General features: G+C 49.3%; 1 protein-coding gene across 1 annotated transcript in view; it reads left to right on the top strand.

The window, feature by feature from the left end:
* The window catches only part of PKP1 (plakophilin 1), a 46,991-nt gene extending 26,224 nt beyond the window's left edge, over positions 1–20,767 (top strand). Inside the window, exons 4-13 of the mRNA XM_066565354.1 lie at positions 3,004–3,148; positions 5,530–5,737; positions 6,419–6,596; positions 8,682–8,796; positions 10,107–10,262; positions 10,366–10,542; positions 12,895–13,048; positions 13,494–13,680; positions 19,293–19,377; positions 20,669–20,767. Of these exons, the coding sequence (XP_066421451.1) occupies positions 3,004–3,148; positions 5,530–5,737; positions 6,419–6,596; positions 8,682–8,796; positions 10,107–10,262; positions 10,366–10,542; positions 12,895–13,048; positions 13,494–13,680; positions 19,293–19,377; positions 20,669–20,740 (1,477 nt within the window). The 3' untranslated portion in view covers positions 20,741–20,767. The remainder of the gene's footprint in view (positions 1–3,003; positions 3,149–5,529; positions 5,738–6,418; positions 6,597–8,681; positions 8,797–10,106; positions 10,263–10,365; positions 10,543–12,894; positions 13,049–13,493; positions 13,681–19,292; positions 19,378–20,668) is intronic.
* The last annotated feature ends 3,195 nt before the right edge of the window (positions 20,768–23,962 follow it).

The following is a 23,962-nucleotide window of genomic DNA, read 5'->3' as shown; positions in this document are numbered from 1 at the left end:
AGTACAATGAAAGGCACCTTCATTTTGGTTTGTTTTTATTTGGGATAGAACGCTGGGATGTGCTGAACACTGTTTTGAGAGTCTCTACTCTGATTTTATTAATGAACAATGGAATTTGTTAATTCCTCCTCTCTTGGGAGCTGTAGCCATAACAAGCAGGACAGAAACTTAGATGGGAATTAACACAAAACAATCTGCTCATGAAAGGTGAGAGAAATTGCCTTTCTCTGATACTGATCCTCTTCAGTATTTGTTTGCCTTCCATTCCAGAATCTGATCTTCTTTGTCTCCATTGAATAATTTCTAGCTGAGGTCTCTTCCTAGTCTGCTTCTTTCTTGTGGAAGAACAACCTTTGGAGCTCTTCCTACCAGTCACATTGCCCAGGCTGGAGATGGCTCAGTCCAAGAGTTTGTCTTGAAGCAGGTTGTTGTTCCCACAGTGTGGATCTGGTTGGGGATATCCCTGACTGGCTGAGGAACAATCTCCCCTTTGCTGGACTTTGCCAGGGTGATTTTATTCTCAGGTAGGAGAAATCCCTGCTGCTTCCTGGGCAGTGTGACTGAGCCTGACTGCTGACCTGCTGTGAATTTCTGCTGAGGACACAGCAGGGAAAAGGGAACCTTCCCCATTTTCTCCCACAGAACTGCACCTGCATCCCCAGTTTTTCCCATCTGAAGGAGGCTTTGTCCCTCTATGGAGTGGATGTGAAGAAAATTGCCTTCTTTGAGCAGCTGGACCAAGTGGACATCCTTCTGTCTCAGAAAAAGTGCATTTGATTCAATAATTTTAAAGCAAAATAGATTCACTATGATTACATGGCCACTGATCTGGTATTTTTACCAATCTGCCTCTCTTCCCATACCTCCAATCCAGGTCCCAATTCCCAAAGGAGAAGCCCCTCCCTGGTGCAGGATCCATCAGTTCTCAGCTCAGATCGTCTCAGGAGCATGAAAAAAACCTGAGAAAAAATCACATCCTGGATCCAACCCAAGGGTTTCTGTGGCTCCATAATTTCTAGTTTACTTAGTCTTTCCAGTTTTGTGTCTCCTTGTTGCAAGTTTAATGGAAGTTCCTTGGTGCCAGGTTTTGATAGACGTTCAAACTGATGAAAAGTCTTATGAGGAAGAGGTGTTTTATTGCAGTGTAGAAATAAAAGTGGAATGAGGTTTACCCAGCCTTAGACATGGAATGTTTAAGACAACAGCTGCAGACTGTTGTCTTTCATTCCTGCATACCAAGAGAGGCAGAGGTGTCTCCAGAGGGCAGGGCTTCCTTTCCTAGGCAAAATGTCCAAGACACAAAGGCAAGGTGGTTTTTGGAAACACTGATTTCTTTCCACTGACTCCACAGGTGCTTGACTGAGTGATGCAGGCTTAGTGTAACTTTATGCCAGTGAGGGCAGTGGTGACCAGAGTCCTTCATGCTGCCTTTTGTGTGAAATTCCCTGTGGAATTGTGCATATTATTCCCTGCTCTGTGCTGTGTGGAGGGGAGCCCTTAGATTCATAAGGAGAAATATTTTATCTCATTGCAAGTGCTGCTGGTGGTGACCACATGTCTTTTCAGACCTTTACATTTCTTTGGCACTCAGTCAAAGCAACTCTGTCCATCCCATGCCTGGAAGTGCTACTGTCTTGTGGTGAAATTTAACACTTCAAATGTAATGGTTCTTTTAAAGAACTTATTAAAAATCACTGTTCTGTTGGTCTATGGCATTGTCTGAAGATGAGCAGCTCCTCTACAGAGTCACTCCTGGTCTACACTATGTGTATAAATAAATGTGGTTCAATCAGGGTCTGATTTCCTGACCTCCAGGTGAAACTCCCCATCAGTCCCAGGGAGCATCATCAGCCCGGCACAGCCATGAATTTGCTGGCCTGGGAAAGCCCTCACACTTCTGGATTCCATCCACTGCTAATGAAGCCTTTCTCATTTGTATCCTGTCACTGCTGACAGTAAAACCAAACAGGAGTTTGGGTTTTACTGTCCTCAGTCCTGGACAAATTAATGCAGCCACCACTGCTCTGAGCTGAGATCCCCGTGCAGCCTGTGCAGGATTCAGCTGCAAGGATGCTGAGAGGAGACAGGAACTTTCAATTACATTAATTTCTATAACTGGAAGCACAAAGAAACTTTGCTGTTCAGACCCCCCTGAAAGTTTGGACCCTTTTCTAATTCTGTGTGGTTAAAACATCACAGATGGTACTGAATAGGAAGAAGCCAAAAAGAGCAGGACCTTCACGTTACTAAACAAGTGAGAGAACCTCCAGGTGTTTGTATTTCTCCCAAGGTTCCAGTCCTGCCACAAGCCAGAGGAATTCATATCCTTCCTCTTGAGTTGCAGGCTCATTCTTTACCTCTAACAGGGACTATGACAGTGGTCAGCTTTTATAAGAGCTTGGGGCCAGCCAGTGTGAGCATCCCCTGGGAGCAGGATGTCTCAGAGCTATTATTAGCATTTCATAAACTGCTGTTTTGTCCATCCCATCACTCCAGACAGGCCTTTTCCTGAGGGATCTGCTTGAGCTTCCCAAGACCATCAACTGTGCTCACATTTCTGCTTGCACCACCTCTCACATCAAAGAATCCCATGCTGTGGGAAAATCACCTGCCTGTGTTACCTTGTCCTCATCACCTGGCAGATGGTTTCACTCCTGTCCACTCACTCCTTTATTTGGGGAACAGTGAACTGGCTCTCTCTTCATTAAACTTCCACTTTGGGCATGATCAGACATCCACCACCTCAACCCAGTTTTCATTTTCTGTCTCCCTTGCTTGTGGATAGACTGGATCTGGAATTTATTACCCTTAGTGCTCTTCCCTGTGTCTTTTCCATCTTTTACCATCTTTTTTTGAGACAGAGAAATCCACTAGAAGTGCACTGTGTGGTCTGTGTTGCAATGTGATGATATTTTATTATTGATTCCTTCCCAATAATTCCCAGTGCTGACATAGCTGTCTTGGCTGAGCACTCACCCAGTTCTGTATTTCTCTTTGACACAGGATCTGTGGTGATGAGATTGATGCTGGCACCATGACCATCCAGAAGGCCATCCAGCTCCTGTGCTCCTCTGATGACAAGTACCAGGCCATGGGGGCTTACTACCTGCAGCACACCTGCTTCCAGGATGAGTCTGCCAAGCAAGAGGTGAGCAGACTCCTCCAGTGCCTCTTGTGCTGATGGCACAAGAGAGGGCTGGGACTGGTTTCCTTAGTGCCAAAGATCCATAGGTTCCCTTGGTTTTTATGAGGGTGCTTTGTACCTCTTTAGTCAGGCTCAGTTATTAATTAAGTGGATTTTTCAGCTATTGATGGCCACTTTCTCACAACAGCAGTTGGTCAGGATTTAATGCCTGGAATAGTTTCTGGGTAGCAGGGAAACTGTTCCTGTTGTCACCATGAACTGTTTTGGCACAGGGTGATGGGGTTTGACAGTGTGGAAGCTGCCATCCAATGTCCTCTCCTGGGGCAACTGCACCCAGTTCCACATCAATCTTGCACACAGTTCCACATCAATCTTTCACCCAACTCCACATCAATCTTTCACTATCTTGGAGCTGCAGAGTCAGAGCCAGACAAAAGCTGCTTTAAATCCCACTGCGAACTTTGCTGGGCATTGGCCAGTGACCCTGCAGCCCTTTGCCAGCCTTTTCCAGACTATTTCAGCCACCTGAGCCAATGGGCTAATTAGTGACCATGTACAAAGATAATTTTGCACATCCATAATGCTGGCTGCCCCATCCTGGAAGTGTCCAAGGCAGGCTGGGCAGCTCTTGGAGCACCCTGGGATAGTGGAAGGTGTCCCTGCCCATGGCAGGGGGTGGGACAGGATGAGTTTTAAGGTCCTTTTCCACCCAAACCCCTCTTTGATTCTGTGATACCTGACCACAGAGAAGCTCTTCTTATAACACAGGTTATTTTTCTGATGCTCTTACTCATCAATTCCTTTGCCAACATGCAGCAAAAGAGGCAGACTGAAGGATGGATCTGCTGCGACAAGGATGTCACCAAAGTTTATCCCCACCCTGGATTTACTGACATGCCAACCCTTTAGAAGTGGCTTTCCCTGTCCTGGCACAGCAGTGGAGCTGGAAGCACTGGCCCGGTGTGGGGCTGTGCTCCTGTGCCCTGGCTGTGCCTGGATGAGTGCAGGTGCCCAGCCCATGTTCAGCTGGTCCATTGTGGGCTGGCCACACCCTTTGTTACCGTTGCAAACCCTCTCTGAGCACTGGGCCGTGCCATCCTTCCCAGGAGGATGTGCCAGAGCAGGTCGGTGACTCATACCAGCTCGCGCTTGTTTTCCTTCCCTCCCAAAAGGCGCTCGGTCATTGTCCATTGTCAGCAGGCTCAGCCGAGGGGTGTTCGTGGCAGGACGGGCTCCTGCAGAGCACATCCCGCAGCGGGAGCGCTCAGCATTTGGAGAGCTCAGCTGCAGGGATCCACCTTCAAAGCTCCGTGTGCCGTGTGCGGCGTCCTGCAGGGCTGGGCTCCCTCCACTGCCTGCGGCTGACCTCGAGGCTGGTGACACTGGCCGTGACCATCCCTCTGAGCTCAGCCTGTGATCTCAGGATGCAGATAAATGACCACAGCATGTCATTAGGTGGCTATAAATGGCCTCTGCTCATAGGCAAGGCAGCATTTCCACTCGGTGCAGACTGTGGAGGTGGGTGAAAGTTTGCAGGAGCAAAGGACTCTGTCCATGGCCATTACTCACAGACAGCCACTCCTGCAGTTTGAGCTTTTGGCTCCAACCTCCAGCCCAGGAGCTCTGTGCTTGTGACCCACAGCCTGTGAACCAGACTTGTCATCTCTGGTCCTCATTCCCTGGCAGCGCTGCTTCTTCAGCTCCCCCAGGATGGGCTGTCTGACCCCTGGAACTGCTGGGGCAGTTCTGGGTGTCCCTGTCCCAGCAGTGTCCTGTGCTCTGTGCTGATGGCCTGTGTCTGTTCTGGTGCCGTGCTCATGTCCCATGCCTGTCCCATGTATCTCCCAGTGCTCCATGCTAATGTCCCATGTCTGTCCCATGTCTCTCCCAGTGCTCTGTGTTCATGTCCCATGTCTGTCTCATGTCTGTCCCATGTTCTCCCAGTGCTCCATTCTCATGTCCCATGTCTGTCCTGTGTCTGTTCTGGTCCTCCATGCTCATGTCCCATGTCTCTCCTGGTACTCTGTGCTCATGTCCCATGTCTGTCCCATGTCTCTCCAGGTGCTTCATGCTCATGTCCTGTGTCTGTCCCATGTCTCTCCTGGTGCCCATTCTCATGTCCTGTGTCTGTCCCATGTCTCTCCTGGTGCTCCATGCTCATGTCCCACATCTGTCCCATGTCTCTCCCAGTGCTCCATGCTCATGTCCCATGTCTGTCCCATGTCTCTCCTGGTACTCTGTGCTCATGTCCCACGTCTGTCCCATGTCTCTCCTGGTGCCCCATGTCTCTCCTGGTGCCCCATGCTCATGTCCCATGTATCTCCCATGTCTCTCCTGGTACTCTGTGCTCATGTCCCATGTCTGTCCCGTGTCTCTCTGTCCAGGTCTATCGGCTGGGGGGCATTGCCAAGCTCGTGGAGCTGCTCCGCAGCCAGAACCAGAACGTGCAGCGGGCGGCAGCCGGAGCCCTCCGGAACCTGGTGTTCAAGAACCCCACCAACAAGATCGAAACCCGGCGGCAGAACGGGATCAGGGAGTGTGTGAGCCTCCTCCGCAGGACAGGGAACACTGAAATTCAGAAACAGCTCACAGGTACCCCGAGTCTGCTCAGCCATGAGGTTCCCCTTGCCTGCAGCCCTGGTGCTACCCTAGCACAGAGGAGGGATCTTCTGTTCTTCTTGCACCAAAGGGTGACCTAGATCAGAAAGCAGAGGAGGTCCTGGCCCTTCCATGTTCCATAAGGATTCCTGACTTCCTCAGTGCCTGCTGAGGAAGCACCTGCCCCAGGTCCCCTCCCAGTTATGGTCACCCTGCCATTCCCACACCTCCCTGCACCCTGGCCCCTGTGCTGTTCCCAGGAATGGCTGTGGAGCTGCCAACCCCAGTAGGGTTGGCTGGGTTCTCTCCTTGGTGCCTCACCTTTGCCTGAGGAGTTGATGGGAGTTTTTTGGTGCAGGTCACCCTCAGCTGTGTCCCAAGTTTTATGTGCAAGCCTTTCCAAGATCCCTGGAGAGATGCTGTCCCCTGCAACATAATAGCAATAAATAGCAATTTTGGGAGGAGGAAGGATGCTTAAATGCCCACGTCCATGTGGCCCCATCCTGCCTGTCTCCCATAGGGGTGGACAGGAACCAAGGTTTCACACAGCCTCTGCACCCTCAGCTCAGAGTGGTGAAGGGAAGAAGGATTTTGGTGCTGGAATCACTGTGAGCTAAACAAAGTTCCTAATGCACATGACCTTGTGCTTGAGCTTGTGTCCCACATCCTTCCTAGGACTGCTCTGGAACCTCTCCTCCACTGATGAACTAAAAGAAGAGTTGATACAGGAGGCTCTGCCTGTGCTGACAGACTGTGTTATCATCCCTTTCTCGGGCTGGTCTGATGGCGGCTGCAACAGGACACGAGAAATTATTGACCCAGAAGTGTTCTTCAATGCCACAGGGTGTTTGAGGTGAGTCACCAGGCAGGGACTGACTGTAGCTTGTGTCTATGGGCAAAAGCTAATGCCATCTAAATCCTCTTACAATGAGCTGAATTCATGCTCATTACAATTGCGCTATGAAAAATTCTCCTTGAGAAAGTTTTCTTGACTAAGAGAAGGTGCAGAAAAAAATTGCATGTAAAATATTTTTCTAGTAGCTTTTTTTTAATAATTTTGTTCTTACTGAGTCTCTTCTCAAAAAAAAAAAAAAAAAGGAAGTTGTTTTGTGCACTATTGAAACCCATCAGTGTTTAGCTCAGACCGGGAAACTGGACAGACTTCGCCTTTAGAGTTTTGAAGCTTCCAGAGAAAACAAACTGATTTAGGGTTTAGGTGACAAAAAGACAGAATTCTCTGTGTGGGGAAAGCAAGCATTTTCCCACTTCTTTTGATAACTGTTTTAGTACGGAATAGTCCCATTGTCCTGGACTTTTCCTGGCTCATTTCATCTGGAGACTCAGCTACGAAACAGGAGGTGCAGACTGAGCCCAGAGTAGTTTATTTTGTTCACAGGAAACCAGAGTCCTTTTGTAGAGGATCTTCGCCCTGACTTGCTGTTTCTCCTACTTTCCTCCTCCACTTGGATATGAGCTCCTTGTCTCAATGGGAACAAGTGGGGCAAAAAACCTGCCCTGTATAATGAGGTGCTTTCATCAAGGGAAGCTCTCCCCGAGGGAGGCAGCGCCGGCCGCGCCCTTCCCAGACATGCAGCTCGCAGGAGCTGGAGCTGCTTATGAAACGAGAGGCTGATCATGGCAGGGCCTTTGGAGACCTGATACCATCAGCTGCTGTGGCTGGGAACCATGTCTGGGAGATAGGGAGTGCTGCTCCCTCCTTGCCTGTCCTGGAAGGCAGCTCCCTGAGCAGCTGCAGCTCGGGATGTGTGGGGTATGGTGGGTATGAGCTGCTCTGCTTTAAGGCCATCCCAGCCTACAACACCATAAAACATCCCATTAAAATTAGGGAAAGACAATGGCAACAGCTTGTAAAAATCCTGTGGAGTTTAACTACAGGTAGGCTCTACCTTCTGAAACTGATCCCAGCCTGTGGCAGCAGTACCCAACATCCCAAGGAAGACTGGCAGCTGCAGGTCAGCAAGAGAGCTCCAGAGGCCTGAGGGAGCAGGACTGGGGAGCAGGGAGAGTGAGGGAAGTTGGGATTGGATCCAGAGCCCCTGCTCCAAGGGCTGAGCCAGGACTACTCTGAGTCACTGCCCTGCCACATCAGAACACAGGGATGAGAACAGCCCTGGGTTTGCCCTGGGCCCGAGCCATTGCTGCTCAAGCATTTCTGGATTGCAGATGAATCCATGTTAATGAGGAGGCTGCAAATCACAGTGAACATCAGATCCAGTTCTGGAACGCCTGCAGTGAATATCTACAACCACTGCCAACCTCTCTTTGTTTTTCATTTGCAAGCTATAAGGCAATAAAATAGGAAAAAAAAACCCAAAACAAAACAAAACAAAACAAAAAAACCAACAAAAACAAACCAGAGTAAAACAACAAAACCCATATCCTGTTACTGGAAAAACTCCCCTGTCCTGCTGACAGCTGCCAGTGCCCAGGAACCCATTTCAACCTCACAGATGGGTCAGTCCCTCTGGCATTTCCAGCCCATTTCCCACACAGACATTGCTGCTGACCCTGGGTAGATCTGTGCTTACAACTCTGTGCACCTTCCTGATGATCACAACAAGCCCAGATAGTCTTTAGCCAGTCTTCCCTTTGGAAACTCCACTCAGGAGACAGTGTCTGTGTAGTGGCACATGCAGAGCCTCTGAGGCAGCCTCCTGCTGGTGACTGTCCCTAGGAGGGTGTCTTCTATGCAGAGCTCCTTGCAGGACATGTTCCAGGTGAAATCAGTCCCAAAGAGCAGCAAGAGAGCTGTGCACTGGTGCAGTCCCACCAAAGGCCTCCAGAACAGGAGCAGTTCTTCAGCCTTGCTGAACCTGCCAAAAAATTCCCCAATTCAGTGACAACCATAGCCAGAACAGAGCCCAGCTCACCCTCTCTCCTCTTTGTCCCCTGCTGTGCTCCTCGATGGCTTCCTCAGGAACCTGAGCTCTGCAGACATGGGGCGCCAGACCATGAGGAATTACCCTGGCCTGATCGACTCTGTCATGACTTACACCCAGAACTGCGTGGCCTCCAGCCGCCCTGATGACAAGGTACCAGCTGCTGCCCTGGGCTGCCCAGCCCCACAGTTAACAATTGCAACCCTGGGAAAATACTTCAAAACCCCTTTCCGAAAAACACAAGAGGTGGCTGGAGTCTCTGGCTGCTCTTGTCCTTCCAAGCCCCAGTGGGATCTGTTGGAGGGTTGTAAGTCCTTGGACCTCTGGGCCTGAAGTAGAGCTGGGCTTTAAAATTTTCTTTTAACAGACACAGAGGAACAGTAAAATACTTTGGTTCCTGAGTCCTCAGAATACTTCCCTTCCCTTCCCTTCCCTTCCCTTCCCTTCCCTTCCCTTCCCTTCCCTTCCCTTCCCTTCCCTTCCCTTCCCTTCCCTTCCCTTCCCTTCCCTTCCCTTCCCTTCCCTTCCCTTCCCTTCCCTTCCCTTCCCTTCCCTTCCCTTCCCTTCCCTTCCCTTCCCTTCCCTTCCCTTCCCTTCCCTTCCCTTCCCTTCCCTTCCCTTCCCTTCCCTTCCCTTCCCTTCCTTTCCCTTCCAGCATTCTAATCTCCATCTCTTGCTCTTTACCCCCACATCTTGCCATCCAGCAGGACTCAAGTGTACAATCCCCAGCTTGGCACCATGTTCAGCAGGAAGCCAGGAGCTGGCATCTCTCTGCCAGTCCCCAGACTGTGACTGATGGCTGTGTTGAGCAGCACTTGCCTTGGACAAAAAAGTATTTGTAGACACTTTTTAGATGTAACCCTCAAAGTTACCAGAGTTATTTTGAATTCTCTCTGGATTGAGCAAACCCTCTTTTGGGGATGGCTTTTGCAGGAAGCCCCTTTCCAGCAGCACACACAAAACACAGCTCTTTGGAAATGTAACCACAGGTTCTGGTGTTGGTTATGGGTATCCAGCCAAAATTCTCTCTTGCTCTTCCCATTGGGCACTCTGGCATCCAAGGAAAGGAGGCTTCAAGCCTGTTCTTGGTAAAAAGTGTCACCTGATCTGTAACTGTTACTCAGAGAGAGTCATTGGAAGTTAAAGTTATCCCTGGTGAGAGAGGCATTTCAAGATTTGGAATTTCATGGTTTGATCCAACCACTCTCACACTCTCTTTTCCTGTTTGCCAACTTGTCTGTGGCAAGTGAGGCCTCCCAAGGTTTTCTGGGTCAGCAGCTCACTGAGATCCTTTACATCTATTCCATCTCCTTCCCCCCCATCCCTTGCTCCCTGAAAAAGGCTAAAGAGCATCTGTGGTGCTAAAAAGCTGATTTTATGGCCCAGTCCATGTCCTCTCTGGTGCTGTTCCGTAGTTTTCTGCCTAATGTGATGTTTGCATTTGTCTTCTGGGGGTGATGCAGTCTGTGGAGAACTGCATCTGCATCCTGCACAACCTCTCCTACCGCCTGGATGCTGAAGTTCCCAACAAATACACCCAGCTCAACCACATGGCCCGGAGCGTTTACATGGACAAAACTCTCACAGGCTGCTTCAACAGCAGGAGTGGGAAAATGGAGGTAGGATGTGCCACGGAGGGATTGGGAATGTGATGTTCAGCCCCAGGCAGGGGCTGCAAAGGAAGAGCAGGATCTGAACTCCCTGTTTCTCATGTCTTTGCAGAATGATGAGTACGGGGTTCCCCTTCCTGAGGAGGATTTCAAGCCCAAAGGCCCCAGCTGGCTCTACCACTCAGATGCCATCCGCACCTACCTGTCCCTGATGGATCAGAGCAAGAAGGATGCCACCCTGGAAGCTTGTGCTGGAGCTCTGCAGAACCTCACTGCGAGCCGAGGGCTGGTAAGAGCTTCCCTCCCCTCCACATGTGTGCACCCAAATGTGTCAGCACTTCCATGGAACCAGAGAGTCAGTCAGGTTGGGAAGAACTCTAAGGTCCCTGATCATCATCACTTCTCAGCCATGAAAAAGGAAAATGTCCTCCTTAAACCTCAGGGCACCACAGCCAGTCTCTCCATAGTGTTTGATCCAGTGGGATCCTAACTCCAAACTCAGGGTCTCATGGGGAGCTACAGCCAGCATCCCAAGGATCTATCCCAGACCCATACACTGGGTTTCCAAGTTTCCCCAGTCTGTTGGTTGCACTGCCAGCAGCTGCTGGTATTGGCAGCCTCCCCCAGGGTGGCAGTGAGGGTGAGCCCAGATGTGCACCCCTAGCCAGATGTGATGAGAGATGGGGGAAGGGCTGAGCCACCGCCCGTGCGTGTGCTCCAAGGGGAGGTGGCTCTAATGACAGGGTGGGTTGTGCTGTGGATTGTGGCTTGTCCACACCTCAGAGCTACCCGTAAAACAGCTGTGACAGATGTCCTGACCCGTGGGCACGGCAGCGTGGCAGTGCCAGGGGCTGGGTGATGCTGTGGCACTGTGGGGAGCGTGTCACAGCCATGGCTCTGCAGGCCCACGTCACTGCCCTGGGCACGTCCTCGCAGGCTGCCGCCCCTGGGACAGCCCTTGACTTGTCTGTTTGTGCCCAGCTCCATCAATCCCAATTTAAATAAGATGGATGGGGAGATAAAGAGATAATGATTCCATAGGTAGGAGAGGCGTGTCACGTGTGGGGAGTGTCCCACCCAGAGACACGGGTGACTCACTTGGAGCCTTCCCTGCTGGGATGGCATTAACCTGCCAGCTCTGATCTCCTTTTGTCACAACGATTTCCATGCTAAATAATTGGGAACCTTGACTTTTGGCAATTTAACTAAGCAGTGCCACGAACCAGAAGGTGGAGAGAGGCTGTCACGTATGGGCAGAGCTGGTCAGGGAAATGGGGCTGGAGTTCTGTGCTCCAGGGAAAAGAAATTTCAGCAATCAACAACATTGCACAAGGGACAAACAACCAAACCCAGCTCTGACAGTGCTGGAGCAATTTAATTCAGCCTCCTGGCATGGAATGGCTGAAATTTGTCTGGGTGTGCAGAAGTGGCTCCTCCCCTCAAGGGTCTCATTCCAGCTCAGAGCTGGAGCTGGAGTTGCTGAGTTTCCTGTCATTTGATGGAAAGTGAATCTGGGGATGAGCTTATGGAGCTTGCTGTGATCCTTTAGCTCACAGAGGATGGCTCTGAATATCCTTCAGCTGTGCTTTACACACCCCAGTACTGCTGGTGTGAATGTGCCTGTGGTGCCCTGTGGAACAGGGCACATGTTTTCCAGACCCTTCTCTCCACTCCCACCTCACTGTTGATGGACATGTGTCTCCATCAGCATTTCTGGTGGGGCAGCTGAGAAGTTCAGTTTAAGTTCTGTCAATAAGGGCAGTTTATTCAGGAGATGTGCTTGAGCTCCTCTGCCCTGGCTGCATCCTGAGACCTTCTACATTTACAAGCACAAGATCACATCTAAGATGAGTAGTTTTGGTCCTCAGACTGTTTTTTAAAGGCATCCATTATCTGTTCCCGCTCCCGTTGGCATTGTGGCATGGCAGGGAGCTGTGAAGGGCCAGGGCAGGGAGCTGCCAGGGCGTTGTGAAGGGTGAGGGCAACGTGGACATGAAAGCAAAGCTTCTCCAGCGTTTGGAATGTCAGTTGAGTGATGAACTGCTCCACTGGGGCTCCTGAGAATAGCACCAGCTGCATCACAGCACATGAGAGGCTGACTTTCCAAATGTCACAGAGTAATGGAATCATTAAGCTTGGAAAAGCCCTCTAATATCACTAAGTCCAGCTGTTCACCCATGTTCACCTCTAACCCATGTGCCCAAGCGCCCCATCCATGTACTTTTTGAACATTCCCAGGGATGGCGACTCCACCACTGCCCTGGACAGCTGTGCCACTGCTTGACAACTGCTTTGGTGAAGAATTTTCCCCCGAATCCAATCTAAACCTCCCCTGGGGTAGCTTGAGATCATTTCCCCTTGTCCTGTCCCTTGTTCTGTGGGAGCAGAGCCCACCCTCCTGCACCCTCCTGTCAGGGAGTTGAGGAGAGCCAGAAGATCCTCCCAGAGCCTCCTTTTCTCCAGGCTCCCATAACTGTGGGGAAGAGAGGTAAAACTGACAGAGTAAGTGGGATCATCCAGCAGCAGGAGAAAGGATTGTGCAGTGCTCATTTTATGGTACAGTCACATTCCTCCAGGCCTGACCATCATCCCAGCTGTTTCCCCTGGCACTGTAATCATGGGCTCCTGTGTTGTCCCTCAGATGTCCAATGCCATGAGCCAGATGATTGGGCTGAAGGAGAAGGGGCTGCCCCGCATCGCGCGGCTGCTCCAGTCCAACAGCTCCGAGGTCGTCCGCTCCGGGGCCTCTCTGCTCAGCAACATGTCCAGGCATCCTGTGCTCCACAAAACCATGGGTAAGTCCTTCCCCCGTGCTGGATCCCAGCTTTCAGCTCTGTGGGATCTGCCCAGCTTGCTTTGCAAGCCCCATAAGGAGACCTAGCCATGCTCCAGAACTGGGCAGAGCAGTGTCATTTCTTCTGGCCCCAAGGACAGTCACCAGTGCTGTGTGACACGTGCTGTGCTTTATGGACAGACAAACCTGCAGGACCACGAGGGTGACAGTATTTTGGGAACTGAGTTGGACTTCAGTGTCTGTGGCCAACAACACTGCCCTTCCAAAGGCCTGCAGACCTTGTTTTGTCTTGGGAAAATCCACTCACGACAATGATGACATTGCTGTCCAACACTTCCAGTGTCTCCCTGCAGAGATAACTCTGCTTGGTGTTAACACAAATAGCATCATTCACTTGTGTCAGATTGTGTTTAAATGTTGATTGGAACATTCCTCCACCTCTTTAGCTCACCAGGTGCTCCCAGATGTGTCCCGTCTCCTGTCGTTCCAGTCTGGAAACACCAGCAGCTATGGGGAGATCATGACATCAGCTTGTTACACTCTGAGGAACCTCATCATGTCCAACCCCCACCTGGGAAAGTCTTACCTGTCCAGCAACTTGCTAAATAATGTAGTGAGCCTGTGCCGGAATGGGTGAGTGTGGGGCACGAGGCAGGGGCAGGGACAGAGCCAGACTGAGCCCAGAGCCTTCCCAGCACCCTTTGGAGCCAGACTGGAGCATTATTCCTTCCCAGTAAAGGAACTGGGTGTGTTAGTGGGCAGAAATCCTCAGCACTGGTTTCTGGGAAACAGACCGGAGCCATCCAGGGTGGATTTGCAAAAGGGCCTCTGGAAACTTTCTGGCTGAATTTTAGGAATTTCTAAAAAGAACTGAAGCACCAATATCTAAAGTCTTTTAAAAATAGTACTTAGAGAGCTTATGAAAAAAAGGAGAAGTGACTTTTTACACAAGCAGATAGTGACAGGACAAGAGGGAATGGTTTCAGAATAAAAGAGGAGACATTTATACTGGATATTAGGAATAAATTCTTCCCCATGAAGGTGGACAGGCCCTGGCACAGGTTGCTCAGAGAAGCTGTGGCTGCTCCACCCCTGGAAGTGCCCAAGGCCAGGTTGGATGGGGCTTGGAGCAACCTGGGCTAGTGGAAGGTGTCCCTGCCATGGCAAGGGGTGGGACTGGATGATCTTTTAGGTCCCTTCCAACTCAAATCACTCTAGGGTTCCCTGATCTATGAAAAATTCGAGCCCTCAGAACAGGGGATGTCAGTGACTTCCTGACTCCTGGGCTTCCCTCAAACCTTGTCATGAAGATCAGGTCTGAGATTCAACACTGCAGGTACACAAGGACCATGCTTAACTTTTATGTGCAAATCTGTTCATTTTTTAATTGAATCATCTTCCTCAAGATGCACCTCTAGGGGAACATAGGCAGGAATTATTTTAGGTACCTTCCTGGTCTACTCCAGTATTTTACACCAGCTGAGCAATCTCATCATATTTTACCTCTTTCTATTTTAGGACTTGGTTTGGGGTTTGCTGGTAGGAATTCTGTCCTGTTTGTTATCCATATTCCCTGCAGCACAAGCCTGTCAAGCCTTGCCAAGTTCTGTGTTCATTTCTGGCCAAACTGGTGTTAAACTTCTATTATCTTCGACCATGTTCTCTCCTTCCTAGGCTTTCATCTCTCCTGCCATCTGTCTTTGTTTTAAAATGCCTTAGACAAGTAACCCATTGTTTTCTGTTGTGAAAATCCATTTGCATGCCTTCATCATCCTTTGATAAAGTTATTCCAATCCACCTCTTGTTCCATGGCAGAGACACTCTCTGTCATTACACGGGGCCTCCTTGTTTAGTTTGGGCCTGGGCCAAGGAGCATTGCTCTATTTGCTGCTTTTGCTTGCTTCCACTCTCCAATGAGCCCAATTACCATGAAACCCAGCCCTCTCCTAAGCCCTCCTTGTTTTGAATGGTATTTACTCGTGCTGAAGTCCTGCTGTGGCTCCTCAGACCAGTGCTCAGTAATTTGCTGCTCCAGCACAGCCTTGCACAACCCGGGCTGGGAACACTTTAATTGCCTTGGCTGTTGGGGATGAGCTTTCTTGGAGGTGAGTCACTGAATTGTGAGGAGTTTCCAAACTCTGGAGATGCCTCCAGTCCTGCCAGGATCACAAAGTCCTCCCGAGAAACTCCCCAGTTCTTACAGTGTCCAAAACTTGAGTTGTTCCTTTGCCTCCATTATTCATTTTTGTCCTCAAAGATTTTTATGCTGTTCACTTCTCAGGGAAAAAGAAAAAGAGAACAATTTCCACCCAGGACTAATCTTACTTGTCCAAGCTGTATTATTTCAGGCTGTTGCAGCAGAGCAGATGTTGGAGAGACTTTTGACTCTTGCTGGGTCCCAAGGTGAAATTTTCCCAGTGTCACATGCTGCCTGTGAAGATAAACAAGAAAAATTAGGGTGGGATTTGTCCAGTCCTACATCAGAAAGAGCCTCCCCATCAGTAAACCTCCACCTCTCCTGGGGGCTGGCTGAAGCCCCCAGGTCCCCACTGTGGTTCGGAATGTGCTGAGTCCCACATCACCAACCTCCTCCTTCTCAGCACTGCAGGCAGCAGAGATGGGGGGGACAGGGGCTCAGGGGTGCCTCAGTTGCCATGGGGGACCCAGGGACACCCTGCACCCGTCAGGGCTTTGCAGTTTTCTCTGTTAATCTGCCTCAGGTCCCTGTGCACATTCCCTGACCCCCAGGCTGGGGTTGGTGTCTGGGTGCTCCCTCCCTGTGTCTCCTCTGCCACCCACAGATCCTGCCCTGTGTTTCTGAGCTGGGCTCTCACTGCATTACCAGCTGCAAACCAGGAGCTCTACCTGCTCAAACAGCTTCAGAGGCATAGCTTAGAAAGAGACTCCAGGTTCCAGACCAGTGAGTTATGCATCTTGTCCTTTCCCATGTTCTCCTCCCTTCCCATGTTTCTTTCTCCTCGTGTTTCTCATAGCTGGGTTCTGACAGAAAGGCAGAGAGGGTTCAGTAGTTTATCTGATGGATGTGGTTTCTTCTTCTTCCTGGAGCATCCCAATTAAGTAATTGTCATAGAGCAGATGCTTTCCTCTATGGCATGGAGTTCATGGTCAAATGGGGTTCCTTCACTCTTCATTATTTTTAATTGAAGTTGCCAAAATGTTGAATATTTCCTTCAATTTCTGGTGATGTTTCTGAAAATCAAGCCACTGGACCTGATTTATTAGGATGTCTGGTTTCCTTTTCATTTTTCTTCTCCAGCTGTCTGAAAAACATTTCTCTGCTCATTTTCAAGCAACATTATTTCACTAATTAAATTGAAATTCTCCTCATTAATTCTACTGGCTGCACTCAAAGCTTTTCTCAAAATCTCTCCTTGTGCTTTAGACCATCACATTTGCAGTTTATCCCTTTACCATGGATTTATTTCTGTTTCTCTGTGTTCCTTCACTTTTCACACTTTTGCTATTGCAGTTTTATTTTCCAGTTCAATTGCACCACAGCATTTTGCCAAAATTAATCTCTTGAGAGACTCAGGTCTTGATTATTCCCTGTGCCAGAGAGTTCTTATCCACAGATTTCCAATTTCCCATTTCTGCCAAAGATTGCACCTTGATATCAATTTCATAATCTCTTGCTTGTTCTGGGAATTCCTTGGCATTCTCAGTGACACACCTTAAGTTCTTTGTACATTTGTCCTTTGAGGAAGGATTATTTCTCCCCATTATTTGATATCTGTGGACGAGATTCTTGTCTTTTTTGCCCCCATTCTGTTTCTCCCCATTCCCCACCATCTCCTTCTGATTGTGTCTTGTTTATGTTTTGTTGAGTCTGTAGCTTTTTGGATGACTCCTGCCACTGCCACCAGGGGACATCTCCCTCATTGCCTTTCCACAATTTTTCATGAATAATTCTATTTGTAAAAGACAGACAGTACTTAAAATCATCTTTGATTTTCAGGCAATTCATTATTAAGGAATTTCCCCCCCAAATCAGCTGTCCTTGATATTCTGCTCCATGTTACCCACTACTATATTCACACTGTTTTGTTTGGGATATGCTGCTTTACCTACTGAAGTTGGCATCACAGTTCCACCAGCCCATATTGAGCTTTTTATACCTAAATTATAGCAGTCAATGCTCGAAGAAACAGTCAGTGCCAGTTCTTCAAATGAAGAGTTCAGAACTTCTGCCTGAATTCATAAATGATTCAGGTACTGATGCTGGTAATTTTGGCTTGAAAATACAAAACTTCTGAGGTGTTCTCTGGAGACATAAGTGGCAAAAAGCACGTATTAAGCATCATTAGATGTAAATTTTTTCAAAAATAAGAGAGAATTATTCTGGCTTAGGAATAGAGAAATAACTTGAAACTACAAATCCTTGAGAGTTCAGTTCGTGCTCTGCCTGTCTGATCACAGGTACCCTTGGGTTTGTAGGGATTTAATGGCTTTTCAGCCACAGACAACATTTCAGGCAAAAATGTTTTAAAACATTGTCATTCTAGTGACAGAGCATAGTGTGCTTATAACTACAGAAGAGATTTGGCAATAAAACCTGTTTTTTCTGTCCCAAAGCATTGCTCAGGAATTTCTGGCTGTCCTCCAGCCCTCCACACAACACTGGGAGCTGCACAACACCTTTGAAGTTTATGACCAAGTTAAACTCGATCATTTCTTTGGTAGCAGCTGCTGTGTATATCAGAGAAATGCCTCAAAATTTTCTGGATGTGGTTCCATCCCTGTCCTCCCACACTCCAAGTGTGGAGTTGATGTCCCAGGTTCCTCATGATCTATTGGTTCCATTTCTTGTAGGCTTTTGGGGACTGTTTTGAGGAATGTTTTGAGGACTGTTTTTGAGGGCACAAGGTTCTGTATCAGACAGGGAGGGTCCTGAGCTTGGTCCTGTTCCTCTCCATCATCCTGGGTGGGACAGGCTGGGGCTGCTGCCCTGAACCCAGAGCAGGAGTCTCCCACAGCCAGAAGGAGGCCCAGGAGATCAGGAGCAGCCATGGGAGCCAGCAGGGAGGGGATATCAGGGTATGAAATGTTCCAAAATTATAAAAGGTCCTGCAATGACTCACGGTTTCGAGCTGTTACGTGAGCAGGTATCTGTTCCCTTGTGCTGAGTAAGGGCTCTGGGCTGCTTGCAGATGTTGTTATTGCAAAGGCTCCCATCCCTTGTCCTCTCCAGGCAGCTCCAAGCCCGCTCCTCTGCCCCCTCCCAGGAGATCCACCCACGCTGGGAGTCCCTGCAGACTCCAGCAAAGGGCTGGCACTATTTCCCTTCTCTTTCCCTCTCTCAAATTTCAGACTCAGCTCAGTTTTATCCTCATTTTCCCACTCAGATCCTCCTCTCTCTTTCATTTGCCCTGCTCTGGTGACAATTGTTGTCACACAACATTGCTGAGAGAGCAGGAGGGTGTTACTGACAGTCCTGTTCATGGCTAGCCAGGCTCCCAGCTGGAGCTGGGTTTGTCCCAGTGCTCAGCAGTGCCTGGGTTTGTCCCAGTGCTCAGCAGTGCCTGGGTTTGTCCCAGTGCTCAGCAGTGCCTGGGTTTCTCTCAGGTGCTCAGCAGTGCCTGGGTTTGTCCCAGTGCTCAGCAGTGCCTGGGTTTCTCTCAGGTGCTCAGCAGTGCCTGGGTTTGTCCCAGTGCTCAGCAGTGCCTGGGTTTGTCCCAGTGCTCAGCAGTGCCTGGGTTTGTCCCAGGTGCTCAGCAGTGCCTGGGTTTGTCCCAGTGCTCAGCAGTGCCTGGGTTTGTCCCAGTGCTCAGCACTGCCTTGGTTTGTCCCAGTGCTCAGCAGTGCCTGGGTTTGTCCCAGTGCTCAGCAGTGCCTGGGTTTGTCCCAGGTGCTCAGCAGTGCCTGGGTTTGTCCCAGTGCTCAGCAGTGCCTGGGTTTGTCCCAGTGCTCAGCAGTGCCTGGGTTTGTCCCAGTGCTCAGCAGTGCCTGGGTTTGTCCCAGTGCTCAGCAGTGCCTGGGTTTGTCCCAGTGCTCAGCAGTGCCTGGGTTTGTCCCAGTGCTCAGCAGTGCCTGGGTTTCTCTCAGGTGCTCAGCAGTGCCTGGGTTTGTCCCAGTGCTCAGCAGTGCCTGGGTTTGTCCCAGTGCTCAGCACTGCCTTGGTTTGTCCCAGTGCTCAGCAGTGCCTGGGTTTGTCCCAGTGCTCAGCAGTGCCTGTGGGGTGCTGCTCTGTGCCTGCCATAATCCTCCTGTTGCTTTCACCTTCCCAGCTCCTGTCCAAAAGCAGCTGAAGCTGCTCGACTTCTCCTGACAGACCTTTGGTCCAACAGGGAGCTGCAGAGTGTGCTCAAGCAGGTAAGGACAACACTCCTGCTTCTGGGAGTCAGGAGCAGCCCTGGGTTGTTCACCTGCTGAGGTGGGGAGCTGGTAAAGGCCCTGATCCAGCAGCGAGGAGGGCAGGGCCCAGGAGGAGCCTGGGGCACTTGGCCTGGCATCTGAGCAGGTGGCAGGGGGACACTGCTGGGACTCACTCTGGGGACAAAGCAGAGGGTGTCATGCCTGTGTCAGACACCTTCCTCCCTGGGGATGGTGCTGGAATGTTCCCCAGCACAGCCCCCTCACTCTGGGCTGGGACATGCTGGGTGTTCCACCCTCCTTTAGGGGCTTCCCTTGTCTGCAGCCCATCGTGTCCCAGCAGGTGCCTGGCAAGGTCCCTCCTCTCTTTCCCCTCATTTTCTTCTGTGTCCATGGCCCTGACTCGTGGTTACATCCCCCTGCAGTCAGAGTAAGCTTTCAAACCAAGAGGAGAGGAGTATTTGGGATTTGTTTTACTCCCTGCAACAGAAGCTGGGAAAGTGCAGAGCCAAAAGGCACTGAGCCAGCTCCAGCTCCCTGCCCCAGCTGCTCCCAATTCCCAGCTCCAGCTCTTCCCAATTCCCAGCTCCAGCTCCCAGTGGCTTTCTTTAAACAAGTTTGGGTTTTTCCAACTCAAAAGCAGCAGCACCTGCAGGGAGTACAGGGCCAAATTAAAGAGGAGGAGGGATCCCTACAAAGGGGAGCACCTGGAGGCAAAAGCAGAGCATCCAAAGTCTGTTCTCACATTGACAGCGAGGCCTTTCTGCACAGGAGCTGGGGTGGTTTTGTGCCAGGCTCTGCTCACAGCCCATGCCAGCTCATTTTGGTGTGACTGAGTCACTCTGGTGTTCACACACAGGTTTATTGCAGAGGTACCTGTCAGGGAGGAGGATGGGAGTCTGCAGGGGTACATGCACCATGTGAAGACTTCTGCTCTTTTTTCAGGATGAGGAACTAAATGAAACAATACTGAGTGAATGATTCAATAGAAATTCCCTCCAAAAACCAGGAGGGGTCCAGCTCTGGGTTGATGGAAGGCAAAGCAAGGAAAAGCCATCTGGTCTAGGGGAAGGTGTCCCTGCCCAAGGCATGGGGTGGGATGAGATGAGCTTTAAGGTCCCTTTAACCCAAACCATCCCATGGTTCTGTGATTCTGTGGAGTTCATCAGTAAGGGTGACAAAAGTACCCAGAGGCCTGACAGAGGAGGTTGGCTGAGGATGAAGCACACTTTGCTCAATTCCTGCTCTCAGTGTAGAAACTGATGTGCACTTCGTGTTTCTGCTTTTTTAGCAAGGATTTGATAAGAACATGATGGGATCTTTAGCTGGAACGACCTTCAGGACCCTCTCCTCGAGATTTTAGAGCCTCTCCATGCACATTCAGGCTGCAGGTGAGAACATGGCCCTTGTGGTGGATTTGAGACACAGGAATCCTTTGAGATTGTTGCTACTTTTGATCACCCCAGAAGTGTGTTTGTGAGATTTTCATCCCAAATTTTCCCAGCCCAGTCTGTTTCTATGAGAGGTCAGAGGCTGTGCTGTCCCTGGGCCCGGGGCAGGTGTTGCCCCCACTGCCCAGCTGTGCATTTTGGAGATGCTCAGCACAGATATCACAGGACAGACAAAGCTGCTGGGCTCAACCGTGCCTCTCCCTTCCTTTGCCAAGCAATCTCTGATTTCAGTGCATTTTTCCAAACCCTCACAGGTGAGGCTCTTCTGGGATTCTCCCTGGCCCTCATTCCTGAACTTTGAGCAGTGTTATCCAGACAGTGCCAGTAATGTGCAGTGAATTCCAGCACATCCATGGCTTCACTAGCCTTAACTAATAGTTTGAGCCCTTAATCTGCCTGTCAACCTCAGGTCAGAGCTGAGAACCACATTCTGTCAACTGAAAATCTCAAAAGAGAATCAGGGAAGAGAAACCATGGGCAGAATTTCCAGGGCATCATTATGGGTTTATATTCAGTGAGAAATGAGGATTTAACCCATCAGGCACTTTCCACTCATGATTCCCACTGAAGGGAAAAGCTTTAAGCACTTTGAAAATACCAGAGGTCTCTTGGATTATGTCTGAGATTATGCAGAGGGAATTACTTGCTCCCTTCCCCAGCATGGTCCTTGTGATCAAACCAAGGGAAAACAGTGCTAAAGCCCCTTCCCTCCCTCTGCCCAGGAATGGATTTCACTTCCTGCTCTGTTGGGATGTTTGCACTGGGACTCTGAGGAGGGTGGAAGTCCAGGGTGAAAAGCTTTGTGCAGCTGAGAAACTGCAGCCAGGCTCAGAGAAAAGATTAAAAGTTGGGGTTTGCTGTAATGAAAAGATCTCTTGAATGCTTTAATTATCTGGGGTTTTGCTTTTTCTTTGTTTTATTTATTTTCTATTTCAGAATTTGGAGTTGGTTCATGTCTAGGAAGAGCAACACTTCCATGATTCCTGAGGATGTTAAAGACGTAGAGAGTTTCTGAGTTCAACTCAACTGTAAAGCAAACCAAACATGTGGATTTCATGTGGATGACACTGATATTTTTAAACATTTTCTTCTTTTTAGGGGGGAGAAGGGACTTTTATATACTTTCTCGATGTCAATAATTATTTTTTTGCCAAGAGTGTGTCTGTGTAACTCTGGGTGTGATGTAGAGGTGTGTGCAGGCAGCACACAGAGCACACGTGGGGAGCAGGATCTTCCTCCAGCTTAGTCCCCTGTTTTCCACCCAAGGTCAGGGTGATTGTGCAGTTTAACCCCTTGCAGGATTTTATTCCAACTTCACCCTATCCATGCACCAAATACTGCCATGCTAAAAATTTGTCACAACATGTTTTTACCCACAAACACATAAAAAGTCAATTTTAGGTCAAGTTCCCCCTTTGCATCTGTCCATTATTAACAGATACACACAAGGATTCTCTTCTTTCCAAGGCTGGTTATTCCTCACAGTTATGAGCAAGGGCTTCTTCTCTGCTTAGGATTTTTCTCTGATAATTGTTAACATTTTCTTTCCTGTCACATGAGCTCTTTATCTCAAGAAGCAAATTGACACCTGCAGATTCTCTCCCAGGCCTCCATCACCCTTCCCTGAAGCTGTTTGTGAGAGGACAATTGGGACACAGCTGCAGAGCCTGAACATTCCCAGGTCCTGATCCATTCTGGGCACCAAAGCAATTCCAGTTCCTGACTGTGCCTGGACAAAGGTGGCATTTGAGAAGCTGAGCAGGACAGGCCAAGTGTTTTCCCCCTGGAATCAATGACTGCCACAGGAATGAAAGAAGGGAGGGATGTGTTCTCTTTAATCATACTTTGTTTTTATTGATCAATGTAAAGAACTGGTACTGATGTGCAAAGGCATGTGAGCACTTGTGTGATGTCAGGTTTGGAAATGTTTTATTTCTCGGGATCTTGAATTGCATTAGTCTGCCTGTGATGCTGAGGCTGTGCTGAGGGACTGCTGAGCTCATTTCAGAGCAACTCAATTCTCACAACCTTCCTCTCTCCAGAAGAAAAATATCCTTCCCATGGAGGGGACACAGCTCAGACTCACAGGGAAGGAGCAGCTGAGGCTGTCTTTGCTGCCTGTGCTGGTTATTATTCCTCAAAGGCTGCAGGGACACAGGGCCCTGTTTCTCAAACATCAGGGGCACAGGAGGTGCTTGGGAAGGATGGATTATGAGCCTGGAAATAGAAAAGCAGTCTCATTTTAAGTGTCAGGCTCATTAATTGGTGGGACTCAGGCTATTCAGTTCACATCCATGGGGTGATCTGTGCCCACTAAAGAACCCCCTGTGAAGTTTGGGTTTGCTCTGCTGCAATTCCAGGTGGCCCTTGCTGGTTTTCCTCTTGGGCTACAAAGAGTGGCTTCATCTTGTGCACTTTACTGAGCAGCCACTCTTCTCAGTCAGGAGCTTTCTGTGCTGAGCTGCAGCCAAATGAGAAAGGGAAAAAAGCCCCTTTGAAGTGGAGAGGCAGAACCAGGAGAATCCAGTTGGACTGAAGTGTTCCAGGAGGGTTTAAACAGAGCAAAGAGCCCCAGTCTGTGGGCAAAGCCCTTCCAGCAGTTCCCTTGCTGCATGTGCAAAATGTTCCCAGATGCAAAATGTTGGAAATGCTTTGGGCAAGATCCATCTGTGGATGTCCCCAAGGGCTGCAGCATCCACAGGGATGGTTCCGTTTGGGTGTGAAGTGTTCTGTGCAATTTTGCATTCAGGTTTGATCTGTAATGACATGTCCAACACAAGTCCTGGGAGCAGATGTTTTCTTCTGGAAAACTAATTGGGGAAACAGAACTACAAAATGGAATGATGGAGTATTGAGGAAATTCACTCTAATTGGCTGTGATTTAGGCTTTATTTTAAAACAGTGCAGCTGCTTTCTCCCCTAATGCAGTTACTGAGTCACTGTACAAGGCACAAAGATCACATTATGATCATCAACTCACAATTAAATTTACAGGTGCTGGAGATTTCATTAGTGAGTATTGGACTCCAGGAGACAGATTCATCATTCACATAAATTTTATTACAAAAACCATTGTTAACAGTTGTTTTTATGACAGGTTTTTTTTAAAGCTAAAAATAAAATCTGTCTCCATG

The sequence above is a fragment of the Molothrus aeneus genome, chromosome 24 (genome assembly GCF_037042795.1).
Source record: "Molothrus aeneus isolate 106 chromosome 24, BPBGC_Maene_1.0, whole genome shotgun sequence".
Lineage (NCBI taxonomy): Eukaryota > Metazoa > Chordata > Aves > Passeriformes > Icteridae > Molothrus > Molothrus aeneus.
This window is presented reverse-complemented; position numbering and strand designations above follow the sequence as displayed.